This window comes from Macrosteles quadrilineatus, unplaced genomic scaffold (assembly GCF_028750875.1).
Source record: "Macrosteles quadrilineatus isolate MER2022 unplaced genomic scaffold, UCM_ALF_1.0 Scaffold_2__2_contigs__length_208266976, whole genome shotgun sequence".
Classification (NCBI taxonomy): domain Eukaryota; kingdom Metazoa; phylum Arthropoda; class Insecta; order Hemiptera; family Cicadellidae; genus Macrosteles; species Macrosteles quadrilineatus.
This window is the reverse complement of record NW_026542595.1, coordinates 113,133,108-113,156,472: the sequence shown is the minus strand read 5'-3', so window position 1 is coordinate 113,156,472 and position 23,365 is coordinate 113,133,108. Positions and strand designations below refer to the sequence as shown.

Sequence of the window (23,365 nt, the reverse complement as noted above, 5' to 3'; positions counted from 1 at the left end):
AATGTGCAATATGACAAAAAATATAGTTCATCACTTGGGAAAAAAGTGCCTTTTCAACCGTCACTCATTTTCCCACCTTGGATTCACCTTGATCGTAAAACTTGAGCTCGGGTCGAAAAGAGTCACTTTACGCCCTAGTGATGAAATATACAATTGCCACACACCAGCTGATCATTATGTTTAGTTGTTTGCAAACAGGTCAAGATATCTTAATCCTTCCCAAAAGGGTTAAGTTCTGACGATAAAAGAGTATATTGTTAAAATTGAGTTTTCACATTTAATAGGTGTGTTTGTACAAAACTTTCAGCCTGAATGAAATAAGTTTGACAAAAGCTAGGCTGAGAAACATCACATTTATCAAAGGCAATTTGCTGAATGAAATATTTAATCTACAGAAAATAAAAATTCATTATCAAAACTATTGTTGAAAAAGTTGTTATTTTCACATTACCTGTTTTGTGACTAATTCAGCGAGTTCTGGGTTTGTAGTTGACAAAACACTCAGCTTCTTGATTACTGGATGTCTGAAAATAATAAAATCAATATTAATTTTGAAACAAATATTTTAACTCTATGGGGTTTCCTAGTGAAATCTCAAACAGTTGGGTCATTAATATTCATAGAATTGATGAAACTAATTGAATTTTATAAAATAATAAAAAAAAAAAATAAAATGCTATAAAATATGAGTAGGCCTTTTTTAATTAAAAAAATCTTTACCCTGGTTAATTCAATTATTATAAGGGTTTGTTGGGAATTCCTTATATTGAAATTGTTGACAAGTGAAGTACTGTATATATAAAAAAAATATAATTTACAATTTCAAAATATTCGTTTAACTTCCTTGTATTTAGACAATTGGTATCACTAATCAAGTCAGATTCAGTATTTTGATAACAAGTTTGTATGAAAAGGTCAAGATCTAGGTTAGTGATAGCAACTACTAGTGGATTTTATAGCAAGTCATTGTCTCTAAATTAAACACACACTATTAATAATAACAATTTTAAAATTCTTAGAGCTGCTTAAGTAAAATTTACATGTAAATGTTTAACTAGAAATAAATAATATGCTTCAGACCAGATTAAATTATTTTTCTGTGACTTAATTTCTTATCACATGGCAATTACTTGGCAAGAGTTTCTTTTCCCTAATATTGTTTTCAGCTGCTTTGACAAGCTCGTTTTACAGGAGTATCAGCCAAGCCTAGAGTTTAAAATAGACCTTAAACCATGGACACTCTCGTACAAAAATGAAATACCTTGGGTTGATCTCGAGTCTCGGCTGAAGCAGGGAATATCTCATCTCCTCCTCCATCTGGTGTGCTTGAGTCTTGAGGAAATGTCTCGCAGCAGCCATCTCCTCTACAGTCACCACACAGGGGTGGGACTCTAGCCTCTTGTTGACCTACACAAGACATTACTTTGTAGTACCTGGGGAACGAACATAGCTCGGGAAAAATCATTAGTTTACTCTGAAAGCAGTCTTAGTATTGCAGATACATTAATCCATTCCCACACTCCACACTGCTCGCCTTTGATACTTCCTTCACCACTCCCTACGTCGTGGACCTGTTTCCCTCCCTTCCCATAGCATTTTCAATGCCCGAGATAATGAAACCTTCATTAGAAAATGCAGTCAAGGAAGCTGACAAACACTGTGCCAAATGTGAAGAGGAGATTTTCTATCATAATCCAGAGATTGAAAACTTGGATGATGTTCTAGAAACTAGTATTATTGAAATTTCTGAGAAAAACAACCAGCTAAAATTTGAGAAAGTTAGGGCTGAAACTTCTCTGCGAGTTGCTGAACAAGAAAATGGAGAACTAATCGATGAAATTTGCAAACTTAAGAAGAAAAATGAAAACTTAAAGAATGAAATAGACATGAGAGACAAACTGATTAGGGAGCTGAAGACTAAATTAGAGGATAATAAAGAAGATTTATGTTATCTGACCCCCAAAACACTTATCAATACGGGAACTCAAACAAAAAATGAAAAAGATGCAAGCTCTTTCTCTAACTTGTTGAAAGAAGAATGCTTTGTAAAAATACAAAAGCTTGAAGACCAACTAAGCGAAAAGGAAATTTCGATTATACAGCGTAATGAAGTCATTCAAGAATTAAAATCGACAATCTCAGCCAAAGAAGGTTATTTGACCCCGAGAAACAAGACAAAGTATTCACCCAACAAATTCAACTCAGCTTTTTCTTTGCCCACTGAAAATAGATTTGATTTGTTATCTGATAGCTCTGATGATGAAATCGAAATACTGAACCAGAAACATGTTTCTCCTGCTGCTAATTTAAACTCCAAGACAAAGACAAAAACATTAAAAAAAGCCAAAAAGAAGTCAATATTGAATATTGTGACAACTCAAAATGAATCAGCTAAAAACAAACCTCAGTTACTTGTGGTATCTGATAGCCATGGGAGAAATATTTCCCACATGATGGAAAATAAACTTGGGAAAGAATACAATGTATCTGTTGTGGCTGCTTCAGGAGGCAACTTCAGTTATGTAGCTAAGAATTTGAGTCAACTTACAAGAAACTTTTCAAAGAAGGACCACGCTGTATTTATTGCAGGCTGTAATGATTCTGAACAGCAAGCTCATCCAGTGAACATAGTAAACAGTTTTAGTCTGAAAAATCTTATCAATGTTTCCTCAAGGACAAACCTGCATGTTGTCAGTATCCCACATAGGTTTGATTGCAACAGATTGAATACAAAAATTGACATCATGAACAAAAACATAAAAAAATTGCTTGGAAATACAGATCTCTCCTACATTGACATAACTCAATTGCATAGAAGTTGCTTCACAAGTCATGGACTTCATCTCAACTATGGAGGTAAAAAAAAACTTGTTGAATCAATTGTAAACAGCGTTCAGGCTAACATCAAGATGCAAAGTACGGCTGTTGCTGTTGAGGAGAGTGTGTCAGCGAGACCTGCGAGGTCAACACCTGCTGCAATGTCGCTGAAGGAATTCCCACCACTTCCCTCATAATCCAGTAACGGACTCGAGCCAACCTCTCTGGCTGAAGAGCTAGAGCATGCTAATAACATTGCTCTGGTTGAGGCAGATATGAGGGAGTACCTTGAGAAATGTAGAAATGACCAAGAAACTGCGTTCGCTCACACAATATCAAGAGATCTACATCATGACAGGAATATGACAGCGGGTGTGGCTGTTGCTTTTCGTAAGGAATTTGGCAGACCTCAGCCCTCCAGCTGCCTTAGTGACTTTTTGGCTTGCCAGGCAAATAAGAATGAGGCAACAGTTTTTAGTCTCATGACCAAGCCAACATATGATAGCAAGCCCTCTGTGGCTGATTATGACCAAGCTTTTGAAGAACTTGAAACAGCTTTCAAAGAGAGAAAACTTCGCAGACTTATTTGCTCCCCAATGGGCTGCGTGCGAGATCTCATTGATCCTCTACATTTTGCGACTAAAATAGTTGGTTTTCAAAAGAACACAAATGCAAAAATACTAATTGTAACCAATGATCAAAGGACAAGCAGAAGACCTCTATGGAAAGGACTGACTCATACAGAGTTTGTTGATAAATTACAACTAGCAATCAACAGATGTCGATCTTCAGAGAATAGACAGCAGATCTCCGGAGGGGGTATCAGGATGGGTTCTCCTTGGGGCGCGCCACATTCACCTCCAGTAATCCCTGTCTGCAGTTCACCTGTTGAGCAGAACCATCAGCAATCTGGTGGATACACAGCCCGTGTTGGTCTCCCTACAGTGGATCTGCAGTCTTCAACAAGCCTGTTTTCCAATGACACATCACATCACCAAAAAAACTCCCCTGTGAAGCCACAGGTACCAATTACATAAATTTTAAGAACTTTTGCGTAATGTGTAATTCAAATCATGGTTCTTTTTTAAATAATAATAGCAGAAAACCCAAAAAGAAATCTTTTGTATGGCCTATCTGTGAGGAGGCTAGGTTAAGTAAAAAATATGCATGGTTAATGCACTTGAATATACAAGGAGGAATTACAGATAAAAAAAATGAATTGGACCTACTTTTGCTTGAGTCTAATATATCTGTGCTTAGCTTAAATGAACATTGGCTTAAAAAAGATCAAATTAATATTTTAAACGGTATAAAAAATTACACAGTTGCTGCTCATTTTTGTAGAGAAAATACAGCTCATGGAGGCTCATGTATATTAATAAAAAATAATTTGATTTTCTTTGAAAGAAAAGATCTTTGTATTATATTCAGTGATGAGTTAGTTTTTGAAATGTGCTGTATTGAGATAGTTTGTTTCAATGCAATTATTATTTCCATTTATAGAATTCCATGTATTTCAAATTTTAGAACTTTTTTAAATAAATTAGAAAATGTGTTTATTTTACTGCAGAAAGAGCTAGGTTTTAAGGATGTTTATATTGTAGGTGACTTTAATATTGACATTTTAGATACATGTACTTTTCCACAACAGAGATTGGATTTTTTGAATTTGTTAGATATTTTTGGTCTAGGTATAAATATAGAATCACCAACAAGAATTACGCCGAACAAAATTTCATGCATAGATAATATCATAACATTCAAAATTAAGCCAATTGATACAAAAATCTGTATGAATATTGAAACTGGTCTTTCTGACCACAGGTCTATTTTTATTTCTTTACAGGGAAATGATGAGGATAGACAAAAATTACACACTTCTTTTAAGCAAAGAATTTTTTCTGAAAGAAATATTAATAACTTTATAAACTCTATCAGCAAAATGAAATGGAATACTACAAAAAATAACAACCTTTTTCTAAACAGTAATAATTTTTTTGGTTCTTTTCAAAGAATTTTTGAGGAATCTTTCCCTTTCAAACCTGTTAAAATTAAAAAGAAAACAGTAAATAAAAAATGGGTAACACAAGGTATTCAAATTTCTAGTCAAAAGAAAAGAATGTTAAGCAACTTAGCAAAGAGTTCTACTGATGTTAACTTTATTGGCTATGTAAAAATGTACAAAAAAGTTTTTAAATCTGTTTGTAACCTAGCAAAGAAAATGTATAATTGTAGTTATATAAATAAGGCTAGTAATAAGACTAAAGCAGCATGGGTTGTGGTTAAAGCCGAACTTGGTTACAAGCCAATCAATAATTCTTTTCCTGATTTAGTTATTGATAGCAAGTTAGTCTCAGATGGCACAGTTATTGCAAGTCACTTTAATTCTAAATTTATTGAAGTAGGGAAGGTTTTAGGGGTAAATTTTTCTAAGAGTAAGGCAATGGAACTAGTAAAAAAATCAATCACACATAGGCCTGATATTCCAATTTTTAACTTTAGTTTAGTTACACCTCAGCAAGTTATCAAAATAGTCAAGTCACTAAGTGATAAAAAAACGGCTGGTTGGGATGGGATTTCAACTACTATGTTAAAAAAAGTAATTAAGTTTGTTGCTGAGCCATTGTCCATAATCATCAATCAGACTTTAACCAATAGCACTTTCCCTAATCATTTGAAGTATGCAGAGGTGAAGCCATTATTTAAAAAAGGTTCTAAGAGTAATTCAGATAACTACCGACCTGTTTCTGTCCTGCCTTCTTTTTCAAAGATATTTGAAAAAATTTCATTCAATCAAATGTCCTATTTTTTGGAATCTAATAACTTATTAGCTGATGAACAGTTTGGTTTTAGGAAAAATCGAAGTATTACTTCCACTGTGGCTCATTTTGTAAATTCAATAACACAGAGCTTGGATGGGTCACAGAGCACTATTGGCGTGTTCTGTGATCTATCCAAAGCCTTTGATAGTGTACACCATCAAATTCTTCTTGATAAACTATCCTCCTATAGATTCTCAGAATCAGTTATTTTGTGGTTGAAATCATATTTAAACGATCGCTTTCAAAGAACAGTTATTATTAAAGAAAACATTAAGTATGCTTCTGAATGGGAAAAGATTGTTATGGGGGTGCCTCAGGGCTCTATATTAGGACCGTTATTGTTTTTGATGTACATAAATGATCTACCTAAGAATGTTAAACCTAGTTTGTTGTTATATGCTGACGATACGACAGCCATCATTAAATCAAAAGACAGTCATGAACTAAGTTTAGCCTTGAATCAAGCTCTTCAAGATCTGTCAAAATGGTTTAAAGTAAACGGTTTAAAAATGAACCACATTAAAACACAAATAGTAAAATTTCAAACTGCACAGTGTAGGGACGATCTTGAAGGCTTTGTTTATTTTGATGATGAAAAAATAAATCTTAGCAACGCAGCTAAATTTTTAGGAATTGATGTAGATAGTTTATTGAATTGGAAGAATCACATTCATAACACCTCTAAAAAGTTAAATTCAGTATGTTTTCAAATGTTGGTCTTAAGAAATGTTGTTGATTTAAACACTAGACTAATGATTTATCACGCTTTATTTTCGTCAATTTTACAGTATGGAATAGAGCTTTGGGGCGTCACATCTGATTCGTATCAACTTTTTAAACTTCAAAAAAGAATACTTAGAATTATGACTTTTAAACCCGTAAAACATTCTTGCAAACAACTTTTTAAAGAACTAAAGATTCTAACCGTCCCTAATTTGTATATTCTTAAATGTTTATTGTATGTGAAATCAAATTTTGAAAAACTCCACAGTGAAAATAATCGACACAATTATAACACTAGATTTCATACAGATTTTCAATATCCTATACACAGATTAAATCTTGTGGAAAGGACACCTTCTTATATGGGTAAAAGATTTTTTAACAATTTGCCTGGGTACTACAAATCTATAATAGGATTAAAATCTTTTAAAGAAAAAATTTTTGAATTTTTATTGGAAAAGAATTATTATAGTATTGGTCAGTTTCTTGAAGATAAATCAATGTGAATTGTTTGTTTTGTTACCTACTATGTATTTATTTTTACCAATGTAAGCTAGTTTATTTTAGTATAGTTTGACAATGTCACCTGTTTTGTCTGGCTGTGCCAGAGAAAAAAAAAAACGTTTTGTGACAATAAAGATGACTTTGACTTTGACTTTTAAGATTGCACATACATTAATGTAATTGCCACAGACAGTTCCCACACTCTGCACTGCTAGCCTTTCTACTTCCTTCACCACTTCCTACGTCATGGACTTGTTTCCCTCCCTTCCCATAGCATTTTAGGATTGCAGGTACCTTAATCTAATCGGGTACACTTTACAAGTTAAAATAAGTTTATAAGTTTCAATATAGTATTTCATGGCTTACCTTTACGCCAAAGACTCTAGATTTCAGAGTAGTTTCAATCCACTTGACTAGATTGTCGATTTCACTTCGAGAAAGGCTGTCTGCACCTGTGAACAGACGTTCAGCTGAATTAATTATTCCTATCTCAATCTACAAAACCTTTAAAAATGCCAATACATTTCCATTTCAGAGAGAAAGGAAACAATTTGCTCGCTGGAGCAAACATAGGGGCAGGTAGTGAACATACTATGATTGAAAAAAGTGAGCATTATCGGCAATCAGAGCAGCATCGCAATTATCTCCTACAATTATGATTTTCTTACTTGACAGTGAAAAGGGAACAAACATAACACCATTAATGATCAATTACTACAGGCCAATGTCAATCATTCCAAATTTTCCCAGTCCCATTCAAAATTCACGATCAATTCAAACTTTTTGTCATTCAGCAAAATTCTAGTGCAATTCCTGGATTCCTCGGTTGTCGGCAAGCTGGAAACTTTTGGAAAAGGTAAGAACTTGACGAACTCAACTTATTGCAAAGACAAATTCAACCGTTACCTACCGAGGTCTGTAAGGTCCTCGGCTTCTTTGTCTTGCCTCATCTCCTTCTCTACGGAGGTGAGTTGGAACTTGTCGAAGGATCTGAGCTGCATCAGCACCAACTCGTCGTGGCCCTCGTAGCAAAACAACACCTCCACGTCCTTCCTACGCAGAGCCTCCAGGTACGGAGAACTCTCGGCCAGTGTGCGGCTGTTAACAATAGCTGAGGTGATAACAGACTTGGCCAGCAAAATGATTTTATCATAGGATTTATAATGTGTGTTTTGCGTTTAATAATTAATGTTGTATTATCTTGATTTAGTAAAAAGAAAGTTAAGGTAGGGATAAACAACTAACTTACCCAAAGAGTTCCAAACTGTTAAAGGCACACAGAAAGTTGAAAGCACGTTAATTTGAGATCTTTCCTCTCCACAAGTTATGTACTTCTGTCGTGACTTTCTGTATGCATTCAACTGCATGGAACTATTTTCTTGGATAAGTTAGTCATTTACTGCTCATTCCATGTATTTCTAAGCAAAGTGCTTTTTCTCCAAAAAACATAAAAGTCAGTGTTGGGATCTGATCTTGTTCTCAGGTAAAAAAGTACCTAAAACATAATAAAATAATAAAAAAAAACAACAACAAACAGTACAAATCTAATAAGATAAGTGTAGCGAAAGTAACTTATCTTCACCAAAAATTAATTTCAAACAAAGAACTGAACATGACTGGTTGACTACATATCTATCAACTTTTGAAAAGGGGAAACAGATAAATATTTTACCTTAGAAAAGTCCAGGTAGGCCATAATAAACATAGATGACAAAATATTTCATCCCCTGGGGGACTTTGACAAGGGTACATGGATTATAGTCTACCTGGAAATTTTCTACAGTAAGTTGGTAGATAGTTGCTATCCTCGTTTCTCTAAAAATCACAATCCTAGCCCTGAGCCTTTCCTTAAAGAAACCAACCAATCGTTTCAGATGGTGACACACTTTGGATGTGTATTCTAAGCTGAACACGATTACAGTAATTGCAAAATGAGCGTAGGATGGAAGTAGTATGCAATTCAGAAATTTGGGTTGAAATATAAGTTCAGCTGTACTTTCTGATTACAGTACATGCTTTCTAATCCGACACGTTCTGAACTTTGGTGGTGCCGAATTGATAATGCTGGATTACTAAACTTCTTTTAAAAAAATATCCGTTATTGCCGCTTCAGACAAGTGAAAATCACTCTCGACGTATGCTTAAAGCTTTCAACCTCCGATCGCTTTTAATTCTGCCGATTGCTCCCAACTCACTTGAATACTCTTTAAAACAGCATAAGCAAATTTATAGATGTTTAGACCGATAGTATAGTTCTTTGTTCTTCGGATTAACGACCCTTTACTGTACTGTACTAGGCGAGTACCTGGGAGCGCAGAGGTAGTAGATATCCCTCTGTGAGGTCTTGAGTCTGCTGCAGTACTCTGGTAGGCTAGTCACAGTACCAGCTGGTTGGCTGGACGACTCAAACCTCAAGAGCTTGGCGATCTCTTCCTGTAACGGTCAAAAGCACTCGTTAATTAATCCGACATTGGGTAGGAGTTAACAATCCCATTGTGGTCCATCACAGCCTCCCCGTCTCCCTACTCTTTATCTGAGCTGGGGTTGTCGTGTTACATGTTTCTTCAGCTTCCAAACATATGGATCATCATTACTCGATTTTCTGGCTCCATTTATCTAGTTATGGGATAGTTTCAAAATTACTTAATAATTTAAGTATTTGGAAGTGATCACAAATAGCCTGAATAAAATAGAAGAAAAGATACAAATTATGTTAAATTTTACTAATAGGTGTTACTGGAGTTTATCTAAAACTAGTGGCTTTTAGGGACATAATTCCCTAAAAAGCTCAAATGTACAACAGATTATTGTAATATTTAAACAAATTCAGAATCAAATTATCTATGTGAGGTTGATGTTATTTTCAATAAATAATTTAAATTACTCCAGAGGTTTAACTCTGCCAAAGGCAGCAAACATGTTTGTGAATAAATATTGGTTTACTAAGGTAGCTTTGGTCTTTTGGTTGATGATAATAAAAAGGCTCCCCTGATTGAAATATTGGAAATCGTCTTCGTCAAATATAAAAAGCAAATAAAGGTGTGTTGAGATAAGCTTAGTTCTTGGTCAAAACCGCTAAATTAGCACCCCAACGAAGTTATTTCTAAGTTTATGCTCCTTTTGTAAAGGTTTAACAAAATTAGTGTAAAGTAAAAGCATCCCATTGACCAAACGTATCGCTATATTTTCTTTCTGATCAACATAAAAACTACTATTAGCCTAGTGTGAGAATATGCGGAGAACAGTAACAAAAATAGATCCAGAAAACGTTAATATCGCTTAAAAATAAAATATTGAGAATGATATATGGATCAAAATTAGAAGGAGAGGTTCGGAGAATACTGCAAAATAGGCTCAGGAACCTATACATAATACTAGATACTGTGGCAATGATAAGAATTAGGAGAATTAGGTGGCTGGTCATATGAGAAGAATGCAACAATACAAAGTGTGTGAAGAGGTCGACCGGAAGGAAGGAGCCAATTAGGAAGACCAAGATTAAGACGGAGCGACAAAGTGGCTGTAGAAATAAGACTGCAGAGTCTAACTGCACATATTAGCAAGAAAATCACGCAGAAGTAAAGATAAAATTACCTTCTCAAGCTGGTCAGTGCTAGTCGCGATTCCTTCTTTCAGGAAAATGCTGTAGTCCTTGTAAAACTTGTCGAAACTTTCCTTCTCTTTGGTGGATTTGTCGTGCAAGAAGCGAAGAACTCTGTTGGTGATCACTGTGCGTAGTTTCCTAAAACCGCATTATGTATTTTAAAAAAACCTAAGGTAAAGTTATTTATTAATTTAATTCAAATTAATTGAGCTAAATACTTTTTCTTCACAGGCGTTTTTGGTGTATTATTGGTTTACCTCTTGTATGTCAATCAAAGCACAGGTTCCAAATAATTTTTTTTTGTGCTAGGACGCTAGGCACGAGCCTGGGATTGTTTTTCACATTACTTCAGGCTACACCTAGGGGTTGCGACATTATCACTTAGATCAAATCCATTGGTGACTTGGCGGGGATCGAACCCGGGACCTCAAGGACTGAAGTCTCGCGCTCTAACCACTACACCAGCTCGCTCCCAAGGTTCCAAATAATGACATCCTCTAAATTACAAAACTGCGGTCAAAGTCTGCCTTACTATTTATTGGCCAAGTTAAATTTTTAAACTGACTTACCTAATAAGAGGTGAGTTCTGCAACAACTCTCTACTGAGGTTGAGGGGAATATCTTCAGAATCTACCACACCTGTCAAATTAAACAGAGGTTAACATGGTTATAGGCAATTACATCTATATCAAAACATTACTATTCATTATTTATTTATTATTTTATTTATTTATTTATCTTGCCTACATGAATAGTGCCGACTTCAAAGCTACGAGATTGAAACTTGACTTGATTTTAGATCGTTGTCACACAAAAACCATTTTCCATTTTCAACCTCAGCAAAATTTGCAATTTTCCCACTGTGGTGTTGTAATACGAAATAACATTGTTATTGACTAGCTTAGGTATGGAGATATACACCATTTCTAAATGTTTTAGAGACCTAAAATTTGGTAAAAATGTTGTACGCTAATAATTTCCACTAGCGTCATTTTCTAGTTTATACCCTCAAAAATTCAAAATAGACAACATACGAAAACACCTTCTTACTCTTTTTTTCTAAAAGCCCTGGCAGGCAATTTGTTAGTCCTATGTTTCGGCGCCTCCCAGCCAACGGTGAGTGACTATATTTATAATATTCACAGTCATACCACTAAACTTTTACATGACATGTCACATATAGTTTTATAGAGGACAGTTGGTAAACATGCTTATAAGCTTTTATTAAGTAAAGCTTTTAGACATTTCTAGAATGAAGGGATATAACTAGCTTACCTTACAAGTATAGGTAGGCCATAGACACACAGAAGACACTAACAAACAATATTTTGTCCCTTGGAAGACTTTTTTACGTGAATACAAAGATAGTCCACAAAATGGATTTTGCTAACTCTATATCAAAAACTCTCATTGTCTATACTTAAATAACTCCTGAATGGGACAAAATATTGTGTGTTTTATGTGACTTGTGTGTGATGAACAAAATGATCATTTTTGAAAACAACATTTTAAGAATGTTATATGGCCCAACACAAGAAAATGGAGAATGGAGAAAAAGGCATAATAGGGAGATAAGGAATATGTATAATGATTATGATGTAGTAGCACACGTGAAAGCAAGGAGAATAAGGTGAGCAGGACACATACTACGGATAGAACGGGGTTCACTATTAAAAGAAGCAAGCAGTGTTGGGGAAGCTACTTTTAAAATGTAGCTAGCTACAACTACTGCTACATTTCCAAAAAAGTAGCTTAGCTACAGCTACAGCTACAGTTCCGAAAAAGTAGCTAGCTACAACTACTACTACAATGAAATGTAGCTACAGCTACAATTTTAGCTACTTTTCCAAAGACGTTAATTTTTATTCCACGCACATTAGGTAAATGTAAAATTAATTGCAACTACATTTTTATTGAACAAACATTTAAAAAAATGTCAGTATTGTATCTAACATTACTTGGAAAACAAATTATTCCTAGATTGTATTTAATTTGTTGGCATTATAAACCTAACATTACAACAACAGAACCAAATAGTTGGGTGTCCCATCATATTTAGTAATTATTTTTAAATATTGCATTATTTTTAAGCATCTTAAAATGTAATTTTCATTAAGTTCAAAGGACATACAACCAAACTATATTTTAAAAGCTAATTTTATTAATTTAATATAGATTCATTTATAGATGTTTTATATCAACAATTAGGCCTAAGACCAATAAAACTGCAAAAAGATTATTTAAAAATACTTTTTGTGTTACAGAGCCTAGCCTACTGAAATTGGAGTTTATTGCCTTTCTTTACTTTTAATGTTAAAAACAACATTGCTATAACTTTTAAAGTGATAAATTACTTATTCTACGAATAACACTTTTCAATGTCAAGAAATCGTCCTTTATTGTCATTATTCATAGGGAAAATTATGCTTCAACCTAGAGAAAACAGTAGAGTAAACAGTATTCAGCAACTTATCCTGAAATCGGCTTTTAATTTAAACATGATGAAATTTGTAAAGTAAAAATAACATGTAGGCCTATGTAACTTGGCTATGTAACAAGTTGGCTATAGTAGGCTTGTTCTTGCAAGGACTAAACAGATATAGGCCTATTCATAATAATTGAACTTGGTATTCGTCTTAAACCATAGCCTCAGTCCTATACAAGAGCTGTTAGCAGGAGCAAACTATGCTATTTTTTCAATGTAAGTTTCATGTTATATGGAGATTTTTCATTACAATTATCATGTAGTCTAGGCATATCTTAAATCTCATCAGGTAATTTCCTCTTTGCTAATTTAGTAAACCTTTGAAAAATCTTCGTAATCTAACCAAAGGGCTTGTGATGATAAACCACAATCAACAGCTGAAGCAAAGGTTGATAGACCAGCTTTCTCATTATTTCAAGGTGTGTTGGTTTCCATTAAACCCCCAGTCGAAGCATTATCGATATAATAAAGAAACTAAATTAATTACTAATTCCCCCTGTCCTGTCAATCACTTGCAAGCATTCAATTCAATAGCTTCTCTTGTCACCGGTACCGTTTACACGTCGTCTGCATCTAGCGATTTTATTTTATCTTACAGTAATCATAGAGTAGTAAATTAAGGAAATGAGAGCCAAAAATGTGGATAACACTCATTTAATGGCCTCTATGTCCACACAACGTTGTATAGGGAATGAAACGGCTGCAACCAGCTGTTTGAAGCCAAGAAAGTAGGCCTAATTTTTTTGAAAATCTCAGTTTGAAAGAGGTTGTTTCACGTAAGGTTGAGGTTATGATAAAAATCATTATCTCAAACAAATGTTAATGTAGCGAGAAAAGTAGCTAAAATTCCGCTACAACTACTTTAAAAATGTAGCTAGCTACAGCTAAAGCTACAAAATCTTAAAAGTAGTGTAGCTACAGCTAACGCTACAAAAAAAGTAGCGCGCTACTGTAGCGTCGCTACTTGTAGCGCGCTACTTCCCAACACTGGAAGCAAGCATAGGAAAGCCAGATGGGAACTGACCATTAGGAAGCCGAAGAAGAGATGGTGGGATAGTGTCTCCAAGAACGCCAGAGAATTGGGGGAACCAGCAGTGGAAGAGGCAGAAGATAGAGAGAGATGGAGAGCAGTTGTTGGTGCGGCCAAATCCCGCCTTGGGCATAAATGGCCATGGGAGTGAGTGTGTGTGTTCACTTCTAAGGTAAGCTAGCTGCTATCCTTTTATTAAAAACTCCTAGCCTCAGCCTTTCCAAAAACTAACCTTAAAAAAGGTTTAAACACTAATGTCAGACAAAAAATAATGCTAAACACAAAAACTTCAATCAGTAAAAATATCTCCTTTCATTACCATAACTAAAAATGTATTCCGATGCCTCTTAGTATTACATCGTACTATAAACTTATTGTATATAAATTACATTGCAGACTACCAGGATGTTTAAAACGTTTACCTTTGACAAACCTTAACCACTTGGGCAGGATGTTGTCAGCTTTGCTCTTGATGAGGACCCTCCGTGTGTATAGAGACACTCCCATGTCCGTTTCATTACTCATCTCAAACAGACCTGAAACAAGGACATAACTTGTATATAAATCAACAGTTTAAAAGAAAGGGATGGTTAAGGCTTTAGTTAGGTCCTTTGGAACATTTTCCAGCCTTAGAACGCAAACAATTTGGCGGAGAAAAATAGAAAAACACATCCCTAATAGAGAGGAAGGTCCATAAACTTATTGAGCCTTCATATCCAAAGATGTCGTCAGTTTTACTCATTCTACGAGAGTTCTCGTCACCGTTGAGACCCTATGTCAGGGTAAAAGAAGATTTCAAAGGCCGCAGAGTATTATTTTTATCTCTACCTTCAAATCCTTGGACACTAGGTCCCCCTGGGAGTTATTTAACGTAATAGTATAAATAATACTATTACTAAAGATTCACCTATTAACCTGGTAATCAATCAATCACCACAAGGATACCCGATTATTCTAGTAGGTAATGTTATAACTGTTTAAGCAAACAAATTAAATAACTATCTCGCTAATCGAGTCTGCCTATTGACAGCGGGAACCGCAAAATAACAATACAGATTACTGAGAATACAATTATTTTTGTAAAGTACTCTGAACTGTTAGTACGAGTGAATGAAAAAAATGCTGATCGCGTCTTCCTACTGACAGCAACCTGCCTTGGACGTCATTGACGAGGAAATAATATAGGTGACAAAATAACAGTATTATTTTACCAATTACTGCAAACCTGCAAAGCTAAGAAACGTTCTTGACTTTAATGCAAAGAAACGTTTTTACACTCTATTTTATGCTATGCTCAAGACCGACGGTATTATCACTTAGACAAAATCCATCGGCAATGGCAGTATTTGTACCTGGAACCTCAGGGACCGAAAACCCGCCATTTATCACTAGACCAGCTCGCTCCAACAAAGTTCTCGGCAAAGGTAGCAAAGCTGAATCCATGTCAGTGACAAAATGAAGTTAAAAGAAATCTAGTTCATTCAATTAGTATGATCTACGTCTTCGAGAAGTGAAAGTTGTCAACGACAATCAATATCACCTGGTTTACTCTCGGGGAAAAACAGTAGCGCTTGCACGGAGAGCGGTGCATCAGTCTTGTAATGAAGGATAAATCGAGGTTTGTCGTAAGAGTTGCCGACGAACCTGAAGAACTCGGTGTACTGCTCGGGCGTGATCTGCTTGGGGTCCATCACCCACAGAGGCTAAAAAACAAGGTGGAAAATTAAATCAACCTCAGTTTTGATTCTTTAACGATCATTCATAACCTCAGTTTTGATTCTTTAACGGTCATTCATCTTACTTCTTGATCAATTTTATGTAAATATTTCACGAATGCACGAATGCGGTTATTTAACGTGTTCTTATACCATTTTACTATGCTGAAAGATGTTGAATAAAACTATAGGCCTACACTGTTCATTAGATTGAGTTTATGAAAGCCAGAAACTTTTACACATCCACATTATTGAGCCTTTTGAGAGTGTTAAAATCAATTTCTTTAACTCTACTCCTATATTTCTTGAATCCTGACACTCTGCAAGAATATGAAAAAGTAAAATGGTCTGTCATTGGAGAAAGGCAGACCATGATCCAAAAATTACGATCCCTTCCGTTTATTTATTGTTTTTCAGAAGCAGAACAATGTTTTTGCTACACTTTTCTGGGGCTTCTTAACATAATCTGATGTTTGTGACTTTGTCGTGTAGCACAACTGTAGAATCAGTACAGGAGTATCAGTTACCTGTATAGTGTTTATCTGGTTCCCGTTCAGTATGATGGGGCTGCCGACAAAGTTGCTGTACTTCTCAATGACTCCTCGCACAGTCTGTTCATCACTGAACTCTCGGCTCTCTGTCTTGAGGTGCAGAATTATCTTAGTACCTCTGCTAACACCCTCTGCTTCCTGGATCTCATAAGTACCCGACCTGCAAGCAAGAGGGTTAAACTACGACCAGGAAAAATATTCCATAAAGCGTGATTGATCAATCAGAGAAAAAACAAAATCAGAGAGAGAGAAAAAAAAAACATCAACTAAACAACAGTTCACTAATCTTAAACAACTTCCAACAATCTTCCACAATCGTGTCAAATTCTTCAACATATTCCGCAATTGCAAAGATCGTCTCCCGTAGTCGTGGCAAAATCCTGAACATATTCCGCAATAGCAAAGACATCATTGTATCCCACAGTCGTGACAAAATCTTGAGCACCCCCTGAGATCGCAAAGACATCGTTTTGAGGGATGGTAGCAAAAATATTGCAAAGTACCAATAAACGGTTTTTCTGCTAAGAACCGGTAAATCCAACAACCGACACATCGCAACCAAGACAGTAGGCACTCACCCGTCGGACACCCAGTAGTAGCCGGGACTGTCAGGCTGGTGAGATCTGGTGTACACCTCCACCTTGTCCGCCACCATGAAGGCGCTGTAGAAGCCTACGCCGAACTGACCAATCACAGTGTTGGCTTGCTCTGCTCCTCCTTTGCTCTTCAGTTGTTCGAGGAATGCCTGAGAAACAAGACTAGATTCAGTAAATATAGACTGATATTCTCGATATAATCTCAATTGTTCTAGTGATCATAAGTAATAGAATCATTATGTTGGTACGTGGTCATAGTACACCAGCTTTAAAAAGGCTCTTCCGTAATATATTTTTTGGAAGTTTACAATTTCGGGAACATAACTTGTCCATCCTTCTGAATAATATTTTGAAAATTACTACTTTTGGGTCACAAGACCCATTGTCAAATCCAACATCAAATTGATGGTCTATAAATTGCGACAGAGGACTAAAAACAGACGCAGGCTCATAGTTGTAATGCATTTTCATGAACTAGCTTTTTTTCATAGAAACAGTGTTATTATGCTATTTTTCTAAAGCTTGATAAAACTAGAGTCGCATCCTACCTTTGATCCAGATCGAGCAATTGTACCCAAGTTTGAAACCAGCTCCTCCTTGTTCATCCCGACTCCAGTGTCCTAAAACAAAAAATGTACACATATGTTTATAATTTGCTCCAAACTAATAGAATCATCATTTTATCTCAAAATATATAATTACTTACTAAACTCCAATTTAACAATATCCTGAGGATGTAGCCTATAATCTCCAAATTCAAAATTACAAAAAATCAGGATCCGACTTTTTCTAGATTGCATTACTTTAAAGAAATCATGACTGGATTTGTATTTAGGGCCAACACACAACAGAAAGAAGCTAGCCTATAAAACAAAGAATTTTATAACACCAACTTTAGAACATCTTCAACGGTTCATTACCTGGATTATAAATGTCCGGTTTTGTTTGTCAGTAAATATTCTGATCTCAGTTTTGCCGAGATCTTCAGCTGAAGCATCGGTCAGACTGAGATATCTGAGTTTCTCGAGAGCATCGCTAGCGTTGGATATTAGTTCTCGGACAAACACCTGTAAAATGTTCAATTGCTGTAAGTAAGATGTATTTCAGAACAGCCTATTTAAAGAATCGTTCATAAAAAACTAAGTGGTAGGTTAATAGGTCTACTCATGCTTATTATTCCTACCTTAATTGAAAACAAACAATTTATATGCGATAGGCTACTACGCTATCAAATAGAGTCCTTAGTCCCAAAATCAACAAATTTATAGAAAGCAGCTTATTTGACGGACAAACTCTAGATAGCCTACCTATGATTACAGAACAAGTTATCTATTCTCATTACAGTAAACTCCTGATTATCCGCGGGATTGACTGGCTTGAGCACCGCAGATTATTAAATTTCGCGGATAAGCCGCAAAATTGCCAGTGGATAAACAAAGGTCGAAGGCACTAAAAAAACAATGGAATTTTCTGAAATATAAAAATATTATAATTTATGTTTAGGTCCAAAATAAATTATGTTATGAGTTTTAAAATGTACTAATAGCCTACTAAGTATCGTACGTTACTCACCCGGTAAGCTTTACTGTACTTGCACAAAAATCCCGCACTCGGCTGGCAACTGTTGTGCTCGCACGGTAAAACACCACTTACCGGACTTGTGACATAATATATTATTTAATATTAATATTATATACGAGGGTTGTTTTTTTTTCAACCTCCGATAGGCTATGAACAAAAGACAAGTTCATATAAAACATTAAATTTATTACCAAAAGTTTGGTCCATTAATGGTTACTTTTTGACATAATCACCAAAGAGATTGAGACATTTGCTATATCTTTGCACCAGCTTTTTAATACCCTCTTCAAGAAAAGTGGCCGCCAGTACATTCCAAAAAACAAAAAAAATTCCAAAATCAAAAAAATGTCAAAAAAATAAAAAAATCAAGAAAAAATAAAAAAACGACTTTAAATTGTCTAGAAATTCAGTAAACAAATCAATAATGGTGAATCTGTGCTTTATTTAACCATTCTGCCAACATGTTGAACCAGCTCATTACTGTCGTTTCAGATGACTTGGTTCAACAGTTTGAAAGGATGGTTAAATAAACCACAGATTCACCATTATTGCTTTGTTTACTGAATTTCTAGACATTTTAAAGTCCTTTTTTATTTTTTCTTGATTTTTTTATTTTTTTTGAATTTTTTTGTTTTTTGAATGTACTGGCGGCCACTTTTCTTGAAGAGGGTATTAAAAAGCTGGTGCACAGATTTAGCAAATGTCTCAATCTCTTTGGTGATTGTGTCAAAAAGTAACCATAAATGGACCAAACTTTTGGTAATAAATTTAATGTTTTATATGAACTTGTCTTTTGTTCATAGCCTATCGGAGGTTGAAAAAAAAACAACCCTCGTACATATATGAGTTTAAATAAAGTATACATTTAAATCAAGTGTTTGTTCAAATGCATTTAGTATTTCAATGTATTTGTTTAACCTCAAGAATAGAATGATCGTAAAAGTCTTTTAACACCATGTGAGTGTTTTACACTTAGGGAATGTTAACTGAAATTGTTTTTGAGTCCCAATAAAATTTGGAACTTAAAATGTGACCTGTGATATAGAATACACAAGTTACCTCCTTTTCAGAATAGAGAGACTTTGCCACTATATCCAACAGCATTCTGGTCTCAGCTTGAAATTCCAATTTTTCACCTTCCCCTGAAATATAAATCAGAATCGTAACCTCAGATTCTTAACAAAGCAAATATACAGGGTGGCTGAAAAGCAACTTGCACCCCTCTTAGCTTTCCAACCATTTCAGTTTTTTTAAATCGCTTTGCGGCGACCTTCTTAGATGTGGAAGGCTATTAATGATGGTTAATTTTGAAAATGTTGCCCTTCGAACCCAGTGGGGGAAAGGGGGTAGCTCAAAATGGGAAGTATAGTCGACTTTGATATCATTTTATAGGTTTTGACAAAATTAAACAATATATTGACGTAAAGAAAACAATAATTTTGAGCTACCCCTACCTCCACTATCCCTAGTTTGGACATTCAAATCATTTCAAAATCACCCATCGTTATTGTAGCCTCTCATATCTAAGAAGGTTGCTGCAAACCGATTTCAAATATCTCAAATAGTTGAAAAGTTAAGGGTAGGGGGGTGCAAGTTACTTTTCAGCCACCCTGTAGGGCCTATAAGAACTATTGTCATATTCTTCTCAAGTGTAACATAGTAGCTCAAAACAAATTTTATAGTATTATTATTTTATGGGATAATCCCCATTAAAAATCAAAATTTAAAAAAAGTAAAAGAAAAAACGCCTGGAGATACAGTGGATTAGTACCTACATACCAAATTTCATAAAAATCGGAGCACAGGTGTGTGGTCTGTAGCCTCTGTGCACATCCACACACACAGACATCACTTCAAAAACCACTTTTTTGGGTTCAGGGGGACCCAAAATGGATATATCCACTCAAACTGAAAAATTTTGGCGAACAAAATACTTTCTCCATTTCAGGGGGAGAAAGTAAAAATCCATAAAATTCATATCAGTTCAAATACAAAGTTGGTCACAAATAATCTAAGTTAGTTAAGTTAGTTATATTATGATAACAAAAGGTGGGCTATTACTATGTTTCAACAAAATTCTAAACCAACCTTTAGCCTTTTCAGTGTGTTTCTCATAGTTTCGCTCAGCATTTTCAATTGTCTCTGCCTCGGGATTTGTGCTCAGAAGACGAGTAGACTTGAAAACTGTATTGCTACCTGCAAAATAAAAATACAATTTGTAGTAAAGAAATTACATTATTCCAGTTGCAATAATAACCGAATACACAGCGTAGTATGTTGTCAGTTTTGTTACCAGAAATTATTTTGAGAATAAAGTTAAAGTGATTTTTGTATTAAGTTTTTCCAAGATAGGCTACTAGTTTAGACTGCAAAACACTATTATCAGTTGCAAAGAACAGATTATTAGTTGCAAAGAACTGATAATATAGGCCTATGATCATAATTAGGCTAATTTAGTTCAATGTAGATTACAACCTACAAAGATATTTCGGATCTCAAAGATCAAATGTTTTAAAAGCAATAATTAATTTGTTAATTAAGGTCAAATATACTTTAATGAGAGACTGTTGTTGTATATTATAGGCTACGGGAAACTTTATCAATACATTGAGCAATTGGATAACTTTATCAACAGTTGAGGTCTAAAAGGTTAATCAGAAAATTCAATTAAAACTACAACTAGCCTACAATAATTTGATGAATAAAATATACATATAATTTCTTAAACAATTAGTTAGGCCTACCTAAATAATTATGCCTAACTAAATTACATTAAGTGGATGTAATTCATTCAAATTACTTCTAGAAAATTCTGTGTTTTATTGAATATAGCATGTTTCGTAACAAATTTGCATGATCGAACCATATTTTAGAAGTGTGAGACTTGCCAAGCACTTCAAATCCGGCTGAGACTTTACATTACACTCTACAGGATAAAACAATCATTGTAATATTAACATTTAAATTAAAGTAGGAGCATTTTTTAAACTAGGTCTAATATTTGAAGAGCAAATTTAAATTAAGTTACCGTAATTAAGTTTTGGTTATTACTGTATTCCTATATTAGAAATGTTGTTCAACACATTAAAAATAGTGTTCTGTGTTTGATTATCACTTTCCTCAATCTTAGCTTATCATTAACATCATAAAATGTAATAAGTTTAGCTTCTTGTTTACTTGCGCTTGCTGAGTCAAGGATTGCAGTGGAGGAAGAGTCGGTTATCGGAGCGAACAGTTTTTTGGATGACTTTATTATTCTTGCAATCGAGTCTTTTACGTATCCTTCAGCAACAGTAGAAGATTTCCAGCCTCCTTGTCGTTTTAGCATAAGAAAGTCATTCCCTTCTTCAACAAGCATGGAAGCCGATGTTCGCCTGAGAGCATGTCCGGTGTATCGTTCAGGATTTTCTAGGCCTAAATATTTGGCAACCTTATATGGCACGGCTGCGATTGAATTGACACCAACATTTTGAGATACACATTTTCCACGTCTATAACCAACAAAAAACCTGTCGCTTATCATGAATGATGGACGCAAAGACATGTACTTACGGATTAATTTGCAGGGTTTGTAAGGGTATTCTTCGTCAGTTATGGTAAAACTTCTGTGCGTTTTTCCATCTCTAACAAACACTGTAAAGTAATTTCCGTTGTCTTTAACATCATTGATTTTTAAATTTAATAAATCATCTTTTCGACACGCTCCGAACACTCCGATAATTAAAATCGCTTTATCAAGCAGCCATTCCTTGTCATCTGCGTCAACCAAGAACTTTGAAACTTGATCAGTGGTAAAAACAGTGGATTTGGTTGGTTTGTAGCCATCTGATTTTCTTTTCAAAAAAGCAATGCTTTTTGAAAAAGAAGCAAAATCTACATTCTCGTAGATTTTAAAACTAGTTTTTATCATCGAGAATTTGCTCCACATAGTCGTGGGCTTGTTAGCTTTTGCCAGCTCAGATAAATAATCCAGCATAATGTCATCACTTACGGAACAGCGTTCTACATTTTCCTCCTCCAGCCATGAACAAAACTTCTTGTACTCTTCATTGTATCTGTCTTTTGATTTTTTAGGAAGATCATCATAGATCACTTCCTCTGCTCTTCTTTTCAACAACAACGGTACAGGCACGTCCATTTCAGTTGATGAATCTACAAACTTGCTTCCTCAAACAAAAATGTTTTGAAAGCTTGTTATTGAAGTCTACAGTGGAAAATTTTCCAACGTAAACAGTAGTCTATTACTTTCACACCATTAGGTAAATGTGATGTTTCGTAGGTGAAAACAAATTACGATATAAACAAACAGTTGAACTCAAAGTGAAAGTTAGTGTAGTGAAAACATATTCCTTAGGCTCTAACATAACCTTAAAACTTACGATCAAAGTGACTGCGGGTTTTCCCTGCGGTGATGTATTTCGGTGTGCGATTACTAATAGCGTAGTGACGAGATGATAGCGAATAAGCTGATCTGCAAAGATGAACGAATTTGTTTTGATTTAATCTCAGAACTAAACTGAAAGGTAAAGCCATTATTACAGCACAATCACAATAATAGACCCAAGACAAGACCGGCAGACGACAGGACAGACAGAGTAGTTCAGAGCAGTCTTCAGTTCAGTTCAGATCGAGATCAGACTTCGACTTCATTTCGAGTTCACTGAGTTCAGTCAGTCGGTGCTGCACCCACCCACTAACTTGTTTGTAACGTAACAGTTCGTCTATTCGCCGCTAGACAACACTTACATCGTCGTCCGCAACAGTTCGTCTAGTTAACCGCTAGATGTCACTAAAACAAGTTCTTTTAATGTGGAGTAATATTATCAGTAATTTAAATTGTATTAATTAAGTACAATAAACAAACTTGAACCATAGATAAAACATACTCCCTTAGAACTCACCCAAACAAATGAAAAAGTTATTTATTTAAAACCTAT

General features: G+C 35.0%; 1 protein-coding gene across 2 annotated transcripts in view; it reads right to left on the bottom strand.

The window, feature by feature from the left end:
- The window catches only part of LOC128986651 (heat shock protein 75 kDa, mitochondrial), a 28,469-nt gene extending 5,416 nt beyond the window's left edge, over positions 1-23,053 (bottom strand). Inside the window, exons 1-16 of one of the 2 annotated variants that reach the window (XM_054407124.1) lie at positions 22,812-23,053; positions 20,517-20,625; positions 19,488-19,570; positions 17,768-17,914; positions 17,396-17,467; positions 16,830-16,996; positions 16,228-16,411; positions 15,526-15,688; positions 14,408-14,521; positions 11,040-11,109; positions 10,461-10,608; positions 9,172-9,299; positions 7,777-7,964; positions 7,233-7,318; positions 1,262-1,407; positions 452-524 (exon numbers count right to left, since the gene is read on the bottom strand). In XM_054407124.1, the coding sequence (XP_054263099.1) occupies positions 452-524; positions 1,262-1,407; positions 7,233-7,318; positions 7,777-7,964; positions 9,172-9,299; positions 10,461-10,608; positions 11,040-11,109; positions 14,408-14,521; positions 15,526-15,688; positions 16,228-16,411; positions 16,830-16,996; positions 17,396-17,467; positions 17,768-17,914; positions 19,488-19,570; positions 20,517-20,625; positions 22,812-22,961 (2,028 nt within the window). In that variant the 5' untranslated portion in view covers positions 22,962-23,053. Of the gene's footprint in view, positions 1-451; positions 525-1,261; positions 1,408-7,232; positions 7,319-7,776; positions 7,965-9,171; positions 9,300-10,460; positions 10,609-11,039; positions 11,110-14,407; positions 14,522-15,525; positions 15,689-16,227; positions 16,412-16,829; positions 16,997-17,395; positions 17,468-17,767; positions 17,915-19,487; positions 19,571-20,516; positions 20,626-22,807 lie in introns of both variants that reach the window. The other variant, XM_054407123.1, reaches the window with a different exon arrangement.
- Between the last annotated feature and the right edge of the window lie 312 nt (positions 23,054-23,365).